We start from the raw sequence: 20,713 nt of genomic DNA, 5'->3' as shown, positions 1-20,713 counted from the left end.
CCCGGAGGCAGGTTAGCGAAAGGCAATCGCCGTCTCCTGGGGCCGGCGGACGGAGGGAGGGAGGGAGAGGCGGATGGGCAGGCAAGCGGCGAGGCGTCCTCGCTCCGAGTCCGTCGGGATCTGCCCAGGCTCTCGAGAGCGGCTGGCGCAGGCAGAACGTAGCGGCCGCTAGGCGGTGCCCCGCTCGAGGGTGGCGCGTCGCCGGCGTCTCTTCTCCCTGCCCGGCGGAGGATGCCGCCGGTGCCGCCGGGAGGCTGACTTCTCCTCCGCTGACCCGCCCAAAGCAGCGGCGGTTATCGCGGCTCCTCAACACTCAGCTAGGCGGCAATGGGTGAGAAAGTTCCGCCGGCGGCGGCGGCTGCCGCCTCTGAGGAGAAAGACGAGCAGGGGCCAGATCCCGGTGGCCGGAGGGTTTCCTCCTCCTCCTCTTCCAGCAGCGACTCGTCTTCCTCCGACTCGCAAACTCTCTCTGAGGAGGGAGACGATGCCGCCGCCGCCGCCGCCTCTTCAGCTGCCTCAGCCCTTGGTGGCGCCCGTTTGCCCCGGGCCGGCTCCGTCAGCCGCAGCACCCCGGAAGGGCCGGGGGTGGCAGCAGAACCCCCGCCGGCCGCGGCTGCTCCCCTCAAAGGGAAGGATGAGGAGGACAAGGAGAAGAGGGATCGCAGGGACAGTAGCGACGCGGGGCAGCCCCAGCAGGGAAGGCGTCGGAAGAGCGAAGGAGAGGACGGCGGCGGCGGCGGCGACGACGACGACGACTCGGCCAGCCCGGGCGGTGGGGGCGTCTGCGGTTGCCCTCGCCGCCGGCGCGGCTTTCGTCCCGAGAGCGACGCCTCGTTGGAGGAGCAGGACGAGGAGGTGCGGAAGGAAGCCCGGCTTTGGGGGACGGGAGGGAAGGGGGCGTCGGGTGTGTATGGGGTCCGGGAGGGAAGGGCCCTTCTTCATTCCTGCGGCCGGGGTGCCTCCTCCAGAGGAATGGAGCCTGTCTTCTAATTATAGGGGGAACGCTTGCTGGCGCGCGGGGTGTGTGTGTGTGTCAGGCGGGGCTCGCCCGCGAGGCGAATGTAACGGCAGTGGTGTGGCGGGAAGCGGGTGACTGGGTCGGACCGACCGCCGCCTCAGGGGTGCCTTTCTCCCTCAGAGTCGCCCTGTGGTAGCCAGGGAGCTGCCCAGGGCGGGAGGCTGCCGGGCAGGCGGGCGGGCGGGCTGCCCGGGGCGGGTGTGCCTCTTCCTTGACTCAGAGGGCCGATTGTGTGTTCGCGCAGGGCGTCTCTCCTCAATTTTCCCCTGCGGCCTGCCACAAATGAGGCGCTTGGAACCCCGTCCCCACCCATTCTGGAGGTGGGTGAGAGCCTACGCTCCAGCGCCTTGACCCGAATGACAGACGAGAGTTTCTTTTTCTTACTCTTTTTCCTTCCTTCCTCCGGCGGTGTATCTCGCTTTTAATGTTCAGCCAATGGGCGTGTGGGGTGCGCGGGAGAGCCAGCGCGGCAACAGCAGCAGCAGCAGCAGCAGCAACAACAACACCGGGCAACGTGCTTTGACAGGGCTGGCTGGCTGGCTTCAGAAACGTTATAGGGGCGTAGCTGGGGAACAAAACGTCCCGAGAGGGGGAGAGTTCAGTCCTTTCCTTCCAGTACAGTGGGGTCTCTACTTAAGAACGTCCCTACTTAAGAACAATCCAACTTAAGAACAGCTCCATTTGCTAAATTTTGCTTCTACTTGAGAACAGAAATCCAAGATAAGAACAGGAAAAAAACCTTTCCTGCTCTTTTTTTAACCTTAGGTCATCTTAGGTTAAAAAAATTCTCCGCCTAGTGGTAGAGTACGTATTAACCAGCTTTGCATTAGTTCCTATGGGAACTAATGCTTCAATGTACGAACGCACCTCTACATAACAAAAAAACAGCCAGAACAGATTAATTGGTTTTCAGTCCATTCCTATGGGAAATTTTGCTTCAACTTAAAAACGTTTCAACTTAAGAACACCATTCCAAAACAGATTAAGTTCTTAAGTAGAGGTTCCACTGTAGTTTCTATGGACGGAAAAGAGCAGATACGGATTAAATGGTTTTCAGTGCATTCCTATGGGAAATGCAGATTCAACATAAGAACTTTTCAACTTGAGAACCACCTTCCAATACGGATTAAGTTCTTAAGTAGAGACCCCACTGTAAGTGATGGCGCTTTAGGATGGGCACTCAGTGTATTAGCGCTTTTCTCTGATCGAGGTGCTCTCAAGCTCCTTTGAAATGGAAAAACACTAGTGTTGACTTCCGTAGCAGGAAGCTGGGACTTCGTGTCTTGTTTTCTATGGGAACAGGGACATTAGTAGGATGGAGTGACTGGTCGCTGGAATTTAGAAGGCTCAAACATTTGCTGGAAGGACATGGAGCCGACTGTTGTATTTGTTATTGGCTGTGAGCCCCCTTGCCCTAACTGCATATTCCATCTCGATCTGCTGCTCTCTGGGGTCAGAAGGAAGCACAAAACAGTTGATCTCTCAGCATAGAACCTATTGCGGCTGGGGTCCAGGCATTCCCCTGCTTTTCCCTCTGGTATGCCTGTCTCATGTGATCCAGACTTAAGAGTGTGACTGCATGGTCAAATACCGTGGGATTTGCTCCGCTTATAAAATGGATGCTTTTGAAGTACTTTTACTGACTGCATGATGCAAAACCTGATTCGAATTGGTGCTGCCCTTTTGTTCCCAAAGTGGCTTTTTTTTCTGCTGCTGAGTTTGTTTTTTGCTTTTTCAAGCCCAAAGAATTTGGATGGGTGTATTAGCGAAGGCTTTCTTTTTTTTCTACGTGAAAAGTTCCTGTAAAAACAGGGGGCATGTTTCTAGGTGGTGTTTTGGTGATGTAGGCAGGTGAGTGTGATATTCAGGTGAAGGGGGAGAGACATGTAAAAGCAAAGCACCATGCTTATGGTTTGCTGTCAGTCTACATTTCCTAAAAACATTTTAAATAGAAAAATAACATGGAAAGGTACTTCACAGTATCAGAATATAGAACATTGAAAGATTGATCAGAAATTTTACAAAGTACATCATGAGTCACAACTCAGAATGATTCCATGTGGGATCACCACTTCCCATCACACATAGGGTTGCCAGATACATGTGTCCGAAAAGGAGGACATAGAAAGCCAAAAAGGAAGACAAAGGAGGACGTATTTGGGGGGGGCTGTGTGCATGGGGTGGGGTGGGGTGGGGGGCATGTCACTTTTGGAATTAGGTATTGGGAAGAATAGCTCTTTGATCATGGGGCAATACCATAACCATTCAGCCTACTCAGTCTTGAAAGGTTAAGACTAGGAAAGTTACATTTTTGGACTACAAAACTCAGAATCCACTGACCACTGTGTTTTCTTGTTTTAAAAAATGTTTAAAAAATTAAAACAAAACAAATCTACATATACACTTACTGGGCTCCCAGGACCAATGGAGACAATCTATTCCTTCCTTTAATGGAGACCCATCCCCCTTTTTTTTATTTATTGAATTTTTTATTTTAATAAAAGCATAATAAAGTGAAACGAAAAGTTTAAAAAGTTATGTGACAGATTTGAAACAATTTATAAAATACAAAAGCTGGACATTTTAAGGTTTTTTAGTTTTGCCTTCCGGACGGAGGACATGATCCTCAAAAGTAGGACATGTCCTCCTTTTGCCGGATGTCTGGCAACCCTAATCACACATCTGTTACTCCTTTACCTTATTTTCACCTGACATGCAAGAATTACCCCCTCTCTGTTGATATATGAAAGATTAGGCAATTCCTGTATGTGTTACTTGAAAGCAAGGGAAATGAGTAATGCAGAGGAAGGTAGTGATGAACTTCATTATGGAATTATTGTGTGAATGATGATGTATTTTGCAAAATTATTGCTTATACATTGATGTTGTATACTGTTAGAATGTTAAGTACATTTCCATGTTATTTTTCTATAGAAAAACGATTGATCTGGCTTTAATTTAGCTGAAATTAGCTGTTCCTGGTGGTTTAACTAAATTTTTAATCCCAGCTCTGATGGAGGCTCGCCATATTTCTGCTTATCTTGTTTTCCCTAGCCAAATAGAAACTCTTTATGTTTCAAAAGAAGGGGGAAAGGAAGGGAGTCAGAGTGCTTGGGTACCTTTTGTTTATAGATATGAGTGATAAATTCCAAACCACTAGCTGAAGAATGGAAGCCACACCCTCCACCCATAGGCCTCTAGCAGACGCAGACGACAGCTGGTTCCAACTAAGAAGCTGTACTTGACCCCCAACAGCAACCATGAGACTTTGTGACTTTAATAACAACTCATGGGGCTACTCATGAGAACTTGGTGCACAGTCTGAGGAAGATGGATTATCATTGAAAGCTTGCTATTTGTTTTTTGTTTTGTTATATAATTTTTTAGTGGTCCAAATAAAAAGTCACTTGTTCTTGCATTTGTATTGTTTTGGTGACCACACAAGCTTTTCCTGATATCTGTAGAAAAGTTTCTGAAAAATATAGTGGTCTAAAGATTTAAATGAGAAAGCAGCTTCACTGCAAACCATTAAAGGATCAGCAGGGGAAGGAAAGAAGGATAGAGGCTATGGTTTGGAATATGACTAGCTTTGCAAACAAGAATGAACAGTGAACTCCCAATTCCATCCATAGGCCCTGTGTGAACAATGATTGTGATTTCAAATGTAATACAGGCTGCGAATCAAATTGTGGCAAAATCAAATTGTCCTGTTTCAACTCTCCAATGTACTCTCATTCGTTGACTAGTGAAGCAACAGTGTCTTGAGATTGCTAGTTACAGCTCTCCCGGGGACATTTCCTTGGTGGAGAGGTGTACACATGACAACAAATTTCTGAGAGATGGATGAATACTTTCCATGTTACATGTTTGTATAACTTACACAGTCTCAACAAAAAAAAAAGTGTCCTGTGGCATTTTAAATAGTTTCTGGTGTTCCTGAGGCAGCTTGAACCTATCTGGAGAGTTCCAAAGTTTCAAACATATATGAATATGTGTAAATGTGTGTTACTTTTCAGGTAGGGCCTGTAATTAATACTCATAGAAATAGAATGGTATTGTATCTCTTTTAATCCTGCTTTGGCAAAGAAAGTCTGTTCTCTGTCTGCTGCCTTCTTTGGAGAAACAGTCTGCCTACTTGAGTTGCTTAGCCAGTTTGCAGGGTTACACAGCCATATTTAAAGCCTTTTTTCTTTCTAGATAATGTCTTAATATGGTAGGGAAACAAGTTGATGTTGAGGACAAGACTGATTCCTGGCATCTATTGTCAAATGCTGTATAATATGTTCTCCTTCTATAGTTTCTTTGCATCAGGATGTCTACTCTTTTGTATTCAGTTCTGAACCCCAACATTTCTTCCTGGAAATTAAGTATTATATGTATATTGTAGAAGGGTCATTTTTTCCCTTTGAGTTTTGCATAGAGTAGTTGCTCTGATGTAAACTTGTTATCACATAGTTTTTGTGTATAACTCCCTGTAAACTGTGAATAGGTGAACAGAATAGTTTAATAGTTAAAAAATTGGCAGATAATTTGAATGATGCATGTCTACACATACTTATTGATATGAATATCATTTTTTTGAAAAGCATGTCCAGTTTATTTGTTTATGGAATCAGATACTTGATAGGTGGAGAGAGAAGAATAATTAAAACCTCTCAAACAATAAAAGGAGTCAATAAAAAGTATGAAAATATTGCAGAATGATATTAACAATAGGGAAAAGGAAAATATTATAAGTATTGAAAACATATTGAGGAGCATCCATTGAATTTTTCATCTCATAGGAAGGAGCTGACTTCACCTTCCCAGAAATTGAGATTTGTAATTTGGGCAGTACTCCTCAAAATATCTTTTATGTACTTAACCAGCCTACCTAGGCTTGTGGGTGGAGTGGACCTTCCTGTGGGTCAGGACAAATCCCTGGCATAGGCAATGAAATGGGAGAGATAGTGAATTGCCCATTTTCTACTTAGATGCTGTCCACTTCCTTGTTGGAGAGGCATGACAGATTGACCTGTTTGGTTTGCCATCTCCCTCCATTTTGCAGTGAGGACCAGCTATGGGGGGCAGGGTGCCAGGCATTTTTTTAAAGAACTGACCAGGGCTAAGTGCATTGCTCTGAGGATGACCTTCTGTAGAACCAGGTTAGTAGAACAGCTATCTCCAAAGAGCCCCTGTCTAGCCACCACAGTTTGCACTAGCTGAAGCTTCAGGATGTTCTTCAAAGCAGCCCCATGCAGCGTGTGTAATGGTAATTAAAAGCACAGACATCACTCTGGCCAGATCTTTCCACATGAAAGGATTCAGAAAAAGGCACTCTTGGTCATTGCTTCCACCTCTTGTTTTCAGAGAGGTGCCAAGTTCAAGAGCACGTCTGTGTTACATACTGTACTTGATATTTCAGAGTTTATGCTACTTTGTCGAGAACTGGCTGCATTCAATCCCACATTATCTTGAAAATCAGGACCTGTGTTTTGCCTGGGTTGAACTATAGTGTATTAAGGCAGTGGTTTAGGACTTCGGTGCTGTCTGGCATTCTTTGAAAAGGAGAGAGGAAAAGAGGGACTGCGATGAGAATCTTCAGTATTCTAATGAGATCTAGCCTTCAAAGGTACAGTCAACCCTCGATTTACAAACCGCTCTAGTTACAAACATTTCAACTTATAAACCGCTCTGATAGAAAAATATTGACTTGCGAACTTAGATTCGAGTTATGAACCGAAAAAACGCGCGGGAGGTGGGGAAAGTGCGAAATTTGAACTTTTAGTTAACCGTTGGCCAGTGAAGAGGGCGCCTGTCTGCTTCCTCGCTCTTCCCAGCATTTTGAGAGTGGATTTGGAGACAGTCTTCAGACTGCCTGGTACTACCTGGTATTGCCTGGTACAGTGCTGTAAGGACTGTATTTTTATTTTTTGGCTTTTTAAAAATTTTTGATTTTTGGATTTTTAAAAGGTGTTCCCTCCCTCCTTTGCTGCCCCCCCTTTCCCCAAAAGGTGCTTGTATTGGCTTGTGTTGGTTGAAAAGGTGCTTTTCAAGGTGATCTGTTGTCTGAAAGGTGGTTTTTCCCAGAAGGTGCTTGTCTTGGCTGAAAAGGTGCTTTTCAAGGTGTTCTGTTGAAAAGGTGTCTCTTCCCTCCCTCTTTTCTTTCCTTTTTTTAAAACCTAAGTCATCTTAGGTTAAAAGGAGAGAAAAAAAGAAAAATTCTACCCCTAGTGGTAGGAACAGATTAACTGGCTTTGCATTACAGTGGTGTCCCGCATGGCGACGATAATTCGTTCCGTGAAAATCGCTGTTTAGCGAAATCATCGTCATGCGAAATGCGATTCCCCATTGGAATGCATTGAAACCTGTTTAATGTGTTCCAATGGGGAAAATACCTCGTCTTCCAGTGAAGATTGCCCATAGGGAAGCCATTTCGCGAGCGCCGATCAGCTGTAAAAATGGCTGTCCTGCCAAGCATGGTTCCGGAAAACACAGGGCAGCCATTTTGCGAAGCCGACAATCAGCTATGGAAATCGTCGTATTGCGATCAAACGATCTGCGAAACACAGACCAAATTATCGTCCAGCAAAAATTGCCCATTGAAATAACTGTTTTGCGAATCGCTATAGCAGTTGCAAAACGTCATCGTTATGCGGATTCGTCATTTAGCAGGGTCGCTGTCTAGCGAGGTACCACTATAGTTCCTGTGGGAACTAATGATTTGAGTTACAAACTGCCCCTCGACCTAAGAACCAAAAACAGCTGGAATGGATTAATTGGTTTTCAGTGCATTCCTATGGGAATTGCTGATTCGACTTACTAACTTTTTGACTTACAAACTTCCTTCCGGAATGGATTAAGTTTGTAAATCAAGGGTTGACTGTATTATTATGTGAGGCAATATAGACTAATGGGAAATACAAGCACTCTTATGACAATATTATGCATTCTCTATTATGTTTTGTGAAAACTCTGCTAGGTGTGATACAGAATAAACATGGTTTGTGTGCTAGAGACTTGAACTGATATTTAACTGATATTTAATTCACTTCATTTGCAGTGTGACCTCAATTGCATTCCTAGGTAGTTTCTGTTTTCTGTTTTTTCATGTGTGTTAACAATCTAATCTATTTTTCTGTCTCCCCCTTTCAGATTCACTTATACCTTCTTATTTTCAAAGCAACCAATAAGTATTAACCACTTAAGATAAATATTTATTTGCTGATTCTTTTAGCCATTAAAACTCTATTGGCCTACAGTAGATGACATAATGGTAGGTCAGTAGAATTTGCAAAGTTGCACATTGAAGGAAGTTGCTGCAGATGTCATAACTTCACTGTTTTGTTTCTTATGTTAGTGATCTTTTTCTTTTGGGTACAGATTTTTATAGTATGTAGCCTTTTTTCAGATCACATTGCAGTTGGTTTCTTGTCTGCAGTTGCAGTTGTATAACTTTCAGTTCTTTTGCAATCAGTAGATGGATTCTGATATACAGCATACAGTATAAACAAATCAATGTATATTCCAAGAGAACAGAACTGTTTCTGTAAATGGAATTTTCAAACTTAGGGACCTTTTTAAGTCAAAACAAAATTGTGGGGCCTATGCAGTATCAGTAACAAGTCAAGTGTGAGACTTAGTTCCAGCAGTATGTTAGGGACATGGATCATTGGGTAAAGTAGAGTGAATTACCTGTGACTCCTGTAAACTGAAATCTGGCTAGTGATCACATTTCTGTAATGCTGAGTTTGGGGATACATATCGAAGCAATTTGTCTTGATACCTACTACATTGCATATTTCCTTTCAGAATCTCCCCATTGGAAACAATATATTTGTTTATTTATTGCATTTTATACAATCTTTCTCCCAGTTAAGAGACTCAAGGTGGCTAAAACATATGGATATGAATAGAATTTTAAAATCTGAGACTTAAAACTGACTTAAAACTTCAGTGTTTGATAGACTGCTGTGCAGCTTAAGACTGTAGTGCCACCACTCTCTCTCTCTCTCTCTCTCTCTCTCTCTCTCTCTCTCTCTCTCTCTGTGTGTGTGTGTGTGTGTGTGTGTGTGTGTGTGTTAGAAAGTAAAGAAAGTAATTCTTTACTGTATGATTGGGTGTAAAAATGAGTCATAAGTCTGAAAAACTTGGGAGTCTTGTGAAATAAAATGTAAGTTCCTTTGAACAGCTGTTGCATCTGTAAGTAGCAATATAGCTGTTTGAGAGGAATGAAGTTGCCAGTGTACACAAAAGTTATCAGCTCAGTCATATATTGTAGTCTATCAAAAATATGAGTATGGTTACAAAACAAATGGAAATACAAGAAGTTCCTCTGACGACACTTGACATTTGGACCTCTCAACTGTGCTACATTTTAATTTAACTTTTAAAGAATGTATGTGTTCTGTTTTGTAATTTGAAATAAAATTAAAACCACTAAGCAAACACACATGAACACTGTATGGCTGCTGATTCCCTATTTGTATTTGAACTTGTGGGATGAGAATGACTTTTCTCCTGCCCTGTAGCGCTAATTACTGTTTTACTCAACCTAGAGGGCATATGGCCAAGGGGAAGGGTAGTAAGTACTGAGTAGGTTGCCCCTGTATCTACAAGCAATAATGTTGTCTTCCCTCCCATCACCACGTCTACCATGGGGTCCCCTGGTGGGAGGGTTAGGGTGACCCTGAGACCTCATCACTCAGTTCTTTTACTACCATTTGTCAGAGGCTTTTCTGGTCCTCTTGCCCCAGTGAGGGGCATTCATTTCCCCAGTGCCCCTTCCAGAGGCAAATTTGGCATTGGTTTCATCCCAGGCGTTGCCTTTCCTCTCCCGAGAGCTGCCTGCCTCTTCCTCCTTGTCCTTGGCCCGTCCCTCCTCTTCTGTGAGTCCTGTATTCACTCCTTCCTCTTTCTGAAGCTCTAAGGGCAGCCACAAGGACTTTTGAATAATCTGAATTGTTCTCTCGATTGTCTCGCCTCTGTAGCTGAGGACAAGTCCCAGGCTGGCTTTGCCACTGGCACTACGTTTTCTGCTGGTACCCATGGTGCCCCATCCTGATCCCCCTCTTTATATTTTTCTGTGGTGGCAGTTAAAGCCACAGCCCGTATCATTTGACACTCTCCTGATGTGAACAGAACTCCCATTAACTGTTGTACATCCAACAATGTAGATTTATGTGGGGAAAAGATACCCTCCACCAGTTGTGCTAGCTGTTCTGGGACCTCTGAATGAATAAGAAGGATTTTGATTCTTCCAGTTGAACAGATCTTCTGTAGAGAATGGGGAGTATACAAAAGTTCTAGTGGGCCCCCTGGCTGGGTCTGGCACCAATTGTTCACGTAGAGAGTACAGGCCTTCCCTATCTGTACTCTTCTTCCACTTTTGTAGCTGTGGAGGGGTACAGCTTGTTAACTTGAGTTTTCCAGAAGGTTTATACTCAGGTGTTTGAACTACCACCCATGGCCCCTTTTCCACTCATGAGTCAAGCTTGCCTCCGTCTCTTCCAATGGAACATTGACTTTGGCCTTGATTGCCACTGATGAGGATCTGAGTGCCATGGGGGTTGCGATCCCTAGTGCCACCAGCACTCCTGACTGGGGACCCTTTTGGTGTTGTATTGGAGGACCAGTCAGTAGGGATGGATATACAGTGGTGCCCCGTATAGCGAGGTTAATCCGTTCCGAATTAACCCTCGCTATACGGAATCATCGCTAAACGGGTAGGGGAAAGGTATTGGAACGCATTAAACTTCGTTTAATGCGTTCCAATACCTTCATTACTTACCCGTTCAGCGAGGATTCCAGGTGCCGGCAGCCATTTTCGCGCCTTCGCTAAGCGAGGGCAGGGCGCAAAAACGGCTGCCGGCAGCCATTTCCGGGCATTGCGAAGATCGGGTATTGCGGTGGCCATTTTGGAGCCGCCGAACAGCTGATCGGCGGTTCCAAAATGGCCACCGCAATACCCGATCTTCGCAATGCGGGTTTTCCCCATTGCGAAGATCGGGTATGTTTCCGTATAGCGATCCCGAAAAAGGGATCGCTATACGGAAACATCGCTATACGGTGCACTCGTTAAGCGAGGCACCACTGTACTGGTAAAATCTCTTCTGGTTCAGATGGAAGAATAGTCTTATAAGATGGTTTTTTTTTTGCTAAGGGGTGCTTGGCTTCAGGGCATTGAATAATTAAGACATTTTTGTCTCCCTTTTCTTTACAAGGATAGCAGTTGGGATTTAAACTGAGTGCCTGAAATAAATATGTGTACCCAATATCCTGCACTACCTTTCCCTGGGTCCTAGTACACCAACCCACCAAAGCCTGAATATTCATCCAATTAAAACTCCAATTCACTGGCCAGGCCCGTGGTCCAATATCTTGTTGAAATTTCTAATTATCATTGCAAAGATGGATCAACTTCTCTTTTGTTTGACCAGCCTGCGGGCTTCCCAAACCATTCCAGTGTTTAAGTACACAGCCCAGAGACTGTTAAGTTCACAGGCCAGAGGCTCTTAGGGGCTTACGCTGTCCCCCACCCATTATGGCATATTCCCTATACCACTTATATGCCTAGTGCTAGGTCTTAATATATGGTCTGGTCACTTTCACTCTCACAATCACCAATGCTCTGCAAGGTGGAACATGCATTTGCAAACTGGATGCCCTTGCATTTGAACATCAACCATCTCGGGCCATAAACCTTGGATCAAAGACAATGATAGACCCTTATACAGTGGTGCCTCACTTAGCGACGTTAATCTGTTCTGGAAAAAACGTTGCTAAGTGATTTCATCGCTAAGCAATTTTTAAAAGCCCATAGAAACGCATTAAAATGCATTTAATGCGTTCCTATGGGCTTCAAAACTAACCTTAAGCGAAGATCCTCCATAGGGGCGGCCATTTTCGGTGCCTCTTAAGCGAGGCAAAACAGCGGGCGGCCATTTTGAAACCGCCGATCAGCTGTTTAAAAAGGGTCACGGGGAACTTCACTTGAACTGTTTGCATTGCAAAAGCGGGAAGGAGCAATATTCCCATCTGCTCTCCTTGTCAAGGGAGCCATTTCTCCTTCTCTCTCTCTTTTTCCTCTCCCGCCCGCCTGCCTGAGCCCACCACTGCTTTCCTCGACCGAGTGTGTGGTGTGTGTGTTTGCGTGTGTGTGTGTGTGTGTGTGTGCGCACGTTCCCCTTCCCCTCACACCAACGGAGCCCAAGGCCAGACAGCTGGGATTGGCCGCCGAGGGCCCCGAGCTCTGCCCGCTTGAGCCTGGCTTGGAAGAGAGCGAGAAAGAGCGAGAAGGAAGGGAAGGGAAAAAAGAGAGAAGGCAGGGGAGGGGAGGAGAGGAGCGGGGTCGCTCTCCCTGGATTGCCTAGTCTGGAGCAGGAGCCTGGCAGTGGCGGAGCAGCAGCAGCAGGAGCAGCTGCCGCCTCCACTGGAGCCTGCTGGTCTGAGGAGGAGTCAGCCCTGTAGCCCTCTCTGCTCCTTGGGCGCAAGGCAAGGCGGGTGGGGGGCTCACCTCCACCAGTCCAAGACCATGGGCGACAAGAAGAGCCCGACCAGGCCAAAAAGGCAAGCAAAGCCTGCAGCTGATGAAGCCGGCCAGCGAGGGAGTGTGTGTGTGTGTGGCGGGGGCGGCGCGTCTTTCCCCGCCGTGGAGCAAAGCTGCCATTTGGAGGGCAGGGGAGGGAGGCGGCTGTATGCCGGGGGGGTTTGGGGTGGACAGGCTTTGACCCCCCCAACTCGGAGGGGCAGGAGGTGGACCTGTGGGTGTCCTGATGGCGCAAGTGGCCGCAGAGGCGCCCCTCGCGAGGAGAGGGGAGGACGGACTCCGGGCTAGAAGGCGAAAGGGGGAAGCTGGCGGAGGAGAGAGCGGCCGGTGGTGGTGGTGGTGTCTCCTGGTGGAGGGTGGGCTTCTACGGGATCCCTTGGCCGGGATGAGAGGCTCCCCCTTAGCTGCCCGCTGCTCTGCTCTCCTCCGGGTGGATCCTCCCACCTCCTCCTGGACATGCAAGGGTCGCTTTGCCATGATCGCAAAGCGATTTTTCCCCATAGGGGCCATTGCTAAGCGAGCGCTGTGGCGATGGCCAAAACCCCGGCGCTAAGCAATTTCATCGCTAAACGGAGCGATTGCTAAGCGAGGCATCACTGTACTTTAGCTTATCAGTTTCATATACTAAAGAGAAGAGGGCCGGCTTGGGTGGTGCCTGGAGAGGCCTGAACAACAGGTTTAGACCAGTTTTGAGGACAGTACTGGCCATCTTTGATAAGAACTTGTTTTCTCAGCATTGTGTTCTCCAGACCCTGCTGGATGCCCCTTTTCAAGGTTACTGCAGAGCCTTCCTGTCTCCATTTACAGTTTATACTAACAGAGAAGCAGGCATGAAGATAGACACATAGGCACATAAGAAGTTTAGTTACCATATTTTTCTGTGTGTAAGACACTATTTTTTCCTAAAATTGTGAGACTAAACATTGAAGGTCATCTTATACATGGATGTAAGCTGAGAAGAAAACAAAATGGCCAATACCTTGCCTCTACAAGTAGGCTTCCTTCAGTCTTGAGGCTTAGCTTCCTTCATGCATGAGCCGTATGTAACTGACATCAGCTGATGCTGAACAAACCAATTGGAACACATCTTGGTGGAGGTGGAGCATGTAAGCAGTTCTCCAGAAGTGTTCTGAGCCCAGAGGCTGAATAAAGTTAAAAATGTGATGCATAATATGATGGTAAGGTAAAGGTAAAGGTTCCCCTTGACAATTTTTGTCCAGTCGTGTCCGACTCTAGGGGGCGGCGCTCATCCCGCTCTTCAAGCCATAGAGCCAGCGTTTGTCCGAAGACAATCTTTCCGTGGTCACATGGCCAGTGTGATTTAGACACGGAACGCTGTTTACCTTCCCACCGAGGTGGTCCCTATTTATCTACTCGCATTTGCATGTTTTCGAACCGCTAGGTTGGCGGGAGCTGGGACAAGCGACGGGTGCTCATTCCATTGTGTGGATTCGATCTTACAACTGCCGGATCTTCTGACCCTGCAGCACAGGCAAATATTACCTAATTACTAAATAAAATGTGTTCTGTTTTATGTTTAAAATATTGATTTTTAATTTTGGGTTAGAAAAGTGGGGGCATCTTATAGATGGGGGCATATTATACACAGAAAAAATATGGTACATTGCAAATCGTTCTTTCTGAGGCTAACATCATGGCTCTTGGTCTCCCCTGTAATGGAGTCAGTCCCCACCTCATTGACATCGATATCACAAATCAGCTGCTACTAACCCCACTGAGCTTTCAGAATCACACTATAAATGGGATAAACAGGCTAGGTCTTTGCAAGGTTGTTCATTATCCTACTCAGACTCGATCCAGGGTGGAGATACTCCAACATACCAGCATAAAACAAACATACCAAGAATATAAAACAAATACACCAAGAACAGCAGCAATGGTCAGATAGGCAGCACAGATTTGACAGATTTTTTAAAATGATGCTATTAAAAGCTTCTTTTAATAGCATTGTTTTAAGCAACCTGTTGAGAGAGAGGGAGCCACACACAGCTCAGTTGAAAGACCATTCCAAACGGCTGGTGCCATTGCAATGAAGGCACAATTTTGGTGGCTGTATTTTTCGCCTCCCTTGGTGTCACACCCTGTAGGAGCATGGCCTGGGAAAATCTGGGGATGGGGCAGGTCAATGTTATTGCGAAAAGGTGGGCCCAAACTGTGTAGAGTTTTATAGATAAGAACCAAAACCTTGAACCTGGCCTACAACTTCACAGGTAGCCGGTGTGAGGGACTTTTTTTTACCCATGGGTTACACAGAGGGGTTCCTCTCCCCATTCAGTCACACTACCTTCTCTGCCTGAATGTTTTATGTCCAGGAGTTTAGTGCAGAATGGGTGGGAAATGCTTCCTGAGGCCCATGCCTCCCCAAGCACGCTCTTGAGTCCCTTACTCCTGGGTGCTCAGGGAAAATAAGTTGTTGCTTTTGATTGCAAACCAACCCTGCACAGAACTTAAAGCAACCCAAAATACTTCAAGGTTTCTGAGCTCCTCAGACACTGGGTTAGCACCTTCAACCCCTTTGCAACTGGTTCAATAAACAACAACTTAGGTAAAATTTTATTATTTTTACTAAAAGGTGAAAAGTAGCAAAGCATAGCAGAAGGTTCCAATAATTTCAGTGATTACAAAAACCATCATCAGATAACATAAGCAGAACTAACAGAGCTCAAGGCATGATAAAGCTGTTGCCACAGAAAATATTGAAAACTAATTCTCACTCATAAACATGCACAGAGTTCTTCAGAGCAGGTAGCACAAAGCTTGAACTTGCCAAGTCATGAGTCTATTATGATAAATCAAGATGGAGGCTGTTCTTTTCCTTCTGAACTCTCTTGAATCCCATCATCCCACTGGCCACAGGACTACAAATCAAACCAATCATTTTGCTTCTTTTTTTAATTGCCCCTAACTATGCCAGCTAAGTTACTTTAATTATCTCAACTACAGGTGCAGGGAATGTTCAAGGTCAGGATAATCTGAGTCCTCTATTATCTCGAGACATTGGTACTAAGCATTCAACATTCGCAAAACAAGAAGCCCAGCTGGTGCATTTTGTAATATTGTAAGACTTGATGATAGCCCTCTACTTGCTTTATAGATGTTACAGGCTTGATGTTAACTCGATAAAATAATTCCCTCACAGCCAGTGGAACTGAGCCAGGACTGGGGAAATGTGGCCACATTTGCTCACACTCAACACCAGCTTGGCTCGATATACTATACTTTCTCACTCAGTCTCAAGAAATGGCCCAAGTAGAGAGCTTTACAGTAGTTGGATCTTGGAGATCACCAGTGCATGCACAGTGTCTTTAGAGACCCCTCGTCCAGATAGGGGCAGAGCTGAGTGATTAGCCTCAGGTGAAAGCTGACATGGACACAACCTGGGAATCCCATGAGAGAAGCACATGTGTGTTTCAGGAACATGCCCAGATTTTGAAGTTGATCTCTAAGTGGAAGGGTTACTCTGTCCAACTAAGGGAAACAAAATCTCTAACCTGTCAGAAAGTCCCCCAGAAGAAGAATCTCTGACTTGTCTGGGTTCAGTTTCAGTGTGTATGCCTTTTTCTGTTCCAGAACTGGGGCCAGGCAGTGCTCAAGCACCCAAACAGAATCCACTCCACAGGATGTAAAGGAGAAATAGAGTTGCATGTTGTTACCATACTGACAGTAGTACACTCCAGATCTCTAGATGAGCTCTTTCTAGTGACTTTACATAAATATTAAGCAGTATTGGGGAGATTGGTGACCCCTGAGGAACTGCACAATTGAGGGTCCAGGGGGCCAACAATTCCTTTCCAAGCTGCACTCTCTGGACACAACTATCAAGAAAAGACTGGAGGCAGCTGAGTTCAAGACAGACTGTCCATACCCAACAGTCTGTCCAGGAGGGTACTGTAGTCAGTAGTACTGCTGAGGGATCCAGGAATGCCAACAGAATCATTCCTTCCACTGCCAGCCTCTATTTAAAGGTAATCTTGGAGTCTGAACAATACTATCTTGGTACCACACCACAGCCTGAACCCGGACTGAAATGGGTCAAGACAATTCTCCTCCAAGTAGGTCGGGAGCAGCTCTGCTACCACATGCTCAGTAACCTTGCCTATAAAGGGGATATCCTAATAATATAAACAAAACTCTTGTTTTCTTACTAAACACGAACACCCACCAACAATTTACTTATATGCTTTTATACATACATGTTGTAAAATTATCAATCATCTATACAATATAACTGTGGCTATACATGTATACAAATTCCATGTGATTGGACCAGATGGGCTAGCCTTCGCTTCCCCCTCCCATATGTATCGATGAGCCTTGGGTGCCTGCAACCCTGATGCTGCTTCACCAGTTTTCCTTCCTTGCATTACTTTTGGTAAGTATTAACCACTGCACACTGAGAACACCCCACAATACTTTCCATTTTGAAGATGCACTGACCCAGTTGTCTATCCATTACTATTTGGCCCTCGTCACTCAGAACTTTTCGCTTGCCCATATTTCCTGCTTCCAACACATGAATTTCAAGAACTGATTGTTCACTTGCTGCCTGATTGATCCCACCCCTTAACAGGTGTCATTGTAACAATATAATCAATGCTATTCACTTCACCTGTCCCTGGTTTTAATCTTGTGGCTGATCAGTGTATACTCACACTTTATTTCCTCATGCATAGGTTGCTGCTGACATAAGAGCACCATACTTGGTTCTTTAAAAAAATGAAGCACTGGATTTGGCGAAATGCTGTGTCACCTTGCAGAGGATGCTTTCCTTGGCGTTTAGTTGTAAGACATGTGATTCCCAAAGCTTAGTTTGAAATGTACATTCCGAGTTATTTATTTGTTATTATTATTCTGGATCATTGCATTGAAGAGAAATGTATACTTCCATATTGTGCATTAAAGAATATTGCCCCAATTTTAGATGGAGACAATTATTGTAGACATTGAAGGAAGCAGTCCATTGATCATGGCGATAAAGGCCATAGTTTATTTTGTCAGTGCAAAGGCATGTAAACCTGGCTTATTGATTGAGCTGTGCTCTGTATCGATATGAAAGCTGGATAGTGAAAAAAGCTGACAGGAAAAATAAATATTAACTGGAAATATGGTGTTGAGGGAGAGCTCAGTGGCTACCTTGTATTGCTAGAAAGACAAGTAAGTGGGTTCTAGATCAAGTTAGAATTCTCCCTTAAAGTGAAATGGATTAAACTGAGATTATTGTATTTTTACAATAACTTCAATTGTAAAAATACAATTGAGGTTATTGTAAAAGTACAATAACAAGGCAAGACGAAACAGACTAATTCTTTTAGGCAAGAAGGCGTATTGAAGGCAAGTCATATTGAAAAAGACTAATTCTGTGAAAAGTTGAAGGCAGTAGAAAATAATAAAAAAGAATAGAAAAGAGGAAGACCAAACAGAAGAGGCATCGACTCAATAAAGGAAGCCACAGTCTTGAGTTTTGCAAGAACTGTGCAAGGCTGTTGATAACAGGACCTTTTGGAGGTCACTAATTCATAGGGTGACCATAGGTCAAAAACAGGCTTGATTGAACTGTTTTGAACCTGTGTGTAAATAAAACAGTTGGAACTGCTAGCTGGGAACCAACTTCAGCATCAGGGCAACAATTTATTATGAAACACCATTCTTTTTTTGTTGTTTTAAATTTGGGTGTTACTATACATTTGTGAAGTATTTTTTCTCCTGTTGTCAACCCAGGTGTAACAGATGAAGGCTTGATTATTACTGGAATAAAAGCTCATCTGTATATTTCTGAAACCATGTTGAAAGCTACAAAGTATTGTATTGTTTTTAGTTGTGTCATTAGTGAGAAAGATCACTAATTCGATGACAGCTGAAATGCTTTCCCTTCAGAGCTTTAACTGCAGGAGCTAGCAAGAATTCAATCTATTATATCCAATTACCTTCTCAAACACTGAATATTTCCCATGCCAGTTATTCAGAATTTATTTAGAAACATGCTTTTTCATGTACTGTTCTGTGGGGTTTTTGTTATCTGCTTGAAGAAGAGCAATTGAACTTAAGTTAGACAGACTGTTCAGTTGCTATCAGAGTTTGGGAGAATGTGTTAATATAAGAGGATCACATTTTTATGGACTCAGTAGGGGCACAGCTTTTGTTTTGTAAATGTGCAAGGATAGTATCCATGAGTTTTCAACAAAAATGCTTATATTTTCTTCTCACAGGCTTCCTAAGATAGGACCTGTTTTGTCTCTTGTACTGTACAGCAGTGTGTTGATAGTGCTGTATAAATAAAATCTATCTTAGTGTTTATAAAGTAGATATTTACTACTCTGTTTCCCCGAAAAGAAGACCTAACCTGAAACTAAGCCCTAGCATTGATGCTTGTAATATAAGCCCTACCCCCAAAATAAGCCCTAGTTAAGTGAAACCCCGCCCTTCACCAATGTGCAGCAACCAGAAGATGACATAACTGGAAAAGAAAACATCCCCTGAAAATAAGTCCTAATGCGTTTTTTGGAGCAAATATTAATATAAGAACCTGTCATATTTTTGGGGAAACACGGCATATTGTACATTTGAACCTGATATGATGTCCAGAATCCTATTCTGAATTTGTCCTTGTGTAAGTGAAATGGAATATGTTGGAGCATATACATACGGTACACTCAGGAATGTAACCAATATGCCTCATTAATTAAGGGCAAATTGGTGCTAAGAGTTAAAGCATTCCATGTAGACAAGCATGCACTGGCAGTTGGATTTGGGCCAATATACCAACTGTGTACACACATGATTTTTAGCTTTTATCTATTTAGAGTCAGTTTGGCCTAGTGAAGCAACTAACAGTTGTTGTTTTTTAACTGATCAAATACAGTTCTCCATAAATAAACCAGCTAAATTCCTATTGGGTTTGTAAGACTTTCCCATTGTCTGTTCCTAGTCCCAACAACTAAGCATTGAGTCTGCATAACTTCCCTGGCCCTTGAACTCTCTGAAATAAAAGCAGTGAAACGTAGTAATGAATTGGATACCAAGGAATTCTGGTTCCTGTTATTGATGAGGGATATATGCAGATTGGAATGGACTCAGGTTAGGACTATCAAGATGAGTCTATATATGGAAAACAAGTCCTCTGAGGAAAGAAACTGGATATATTTAGTCTGCAGAAAAGAAGACCGTAGGATATGAAAGCAGCTTTCAGATAAGAGGGTGTTATGTAGATGAGAACAAAGAACTCTTCTTTGTTGTCCCATAGGACTAGATCCAGTGGGTTGATGGTGGAGAATGATAAATTTTGGCTGAACATAAAGGGACACTCTGGTTTGGATGTTTTTAAGCCAAGCTTGATGTTCATTGAAGCAAGCAAGGAGTTTGAATAAAATGCTCACAGAGCTTCCAAAAAGGGAGTAAATTTTTCTAAAGTAATTTCTCCTCCGCACCTTCCCAGCTGAACCCAGTTTGCATTTAGTACCGGGAGAGAATTCTACCAGGAGTGTTGTATGACCTTAGAAATTCCCTCTCTTCTGGCCTAACGACACCAGCACATATCAACAGGCCTGAGTTTCAAAGGCAACTGAAACCATAATCCCTTCATTTTCCAGTTTCTTGACAGCATATGAGGTCCCCAGACCATGGGAAGTTGCCTACTGACTGTGAAGAAATGGGCAGAAACTAGTATCTCATGGTTTATCTCTCTTTCAATTTAAGGTTAATGTGGATTATATATTATCTAAAATGAGCAATTTTCAAAGGTGAAGTAAAAATAAGCAACATAATGTTCATTGTTTTCTAAAACAAAATATAGGTTGACTATTTAAGAAATGTATATGTCTTCTAAGGTTCTGTGAAGATTGTTTAGTTTTAAATGTGATTTTATGGTTAGAATCTACTGGTAGGGCCTTTTTGGGAGGGGGAATGGGAATAACTAAATAATAGAACTTTTGATTTTAAACAATATACGTTGTTTTTACATTATTTTGGTAAATCATTTAAATCACTTAGATTTGAAGAAAGCCACTTAAACCAGGAATGGAGACAGCCAATAGTGGTAGCTCTCTCAAGCTCGCTGGTCTTGTTTCCTTTCATGTCTTCCTCTTGACTACATATATTGGCTGAGCCTGATGACAACTGTAGCCCAGTCACATCTGGAGAGCAATAGATAT

At 44.0% G+C, this 20,713-nt stretch overlaps 1 protein-coding gene across 4 annotated transcripts in view; it reads left to right on the top strand.

Annotated features, from left to right (window-relative positions):
* The first annotated feature begins 201 nt into the window (after positions 1–201).
* MAST4 (microtubule associated serine/threonine kinase family member 4) overlaps positions 202–20,713 on the top strand; it is a 329,916-nt gene continuing 309,404 nt past the window's right edge. For all 4 annotated transcript variants that reach the window (XM_072992693.2, XM_072992692.2, XM_072992691.2 and 1 more), the window contains exon 1: positions 202–855. In XM_072992693.2, the coding sequence (XP_072848794.2) occupies positions 328–855 (528 nt within the window). In that variant the 5' untranslated portion in view covers positions 202–327. The remainder of the gene's footprint in view (positions 856–20,713) is intronic.

This window comes from Pogona vitticeps, chromosome 2 (assembly GCF_051106095.1).
Source record: "Pogona vitticeps strain Pit_001003342236 chromosome 2, PviZW2.1, whole genome shotgun sequence".
Lineage (NCBI taxonomy): Eukaryota > Metazoa > Chordata > Lepidosauria > Squamata > Agamidae > Pogona > Pogona vitticeps.
Note: the sequence above shows the minus strand (reverse complement) of the source record. Positions and strands in the feature narration are given on the sequence as shown.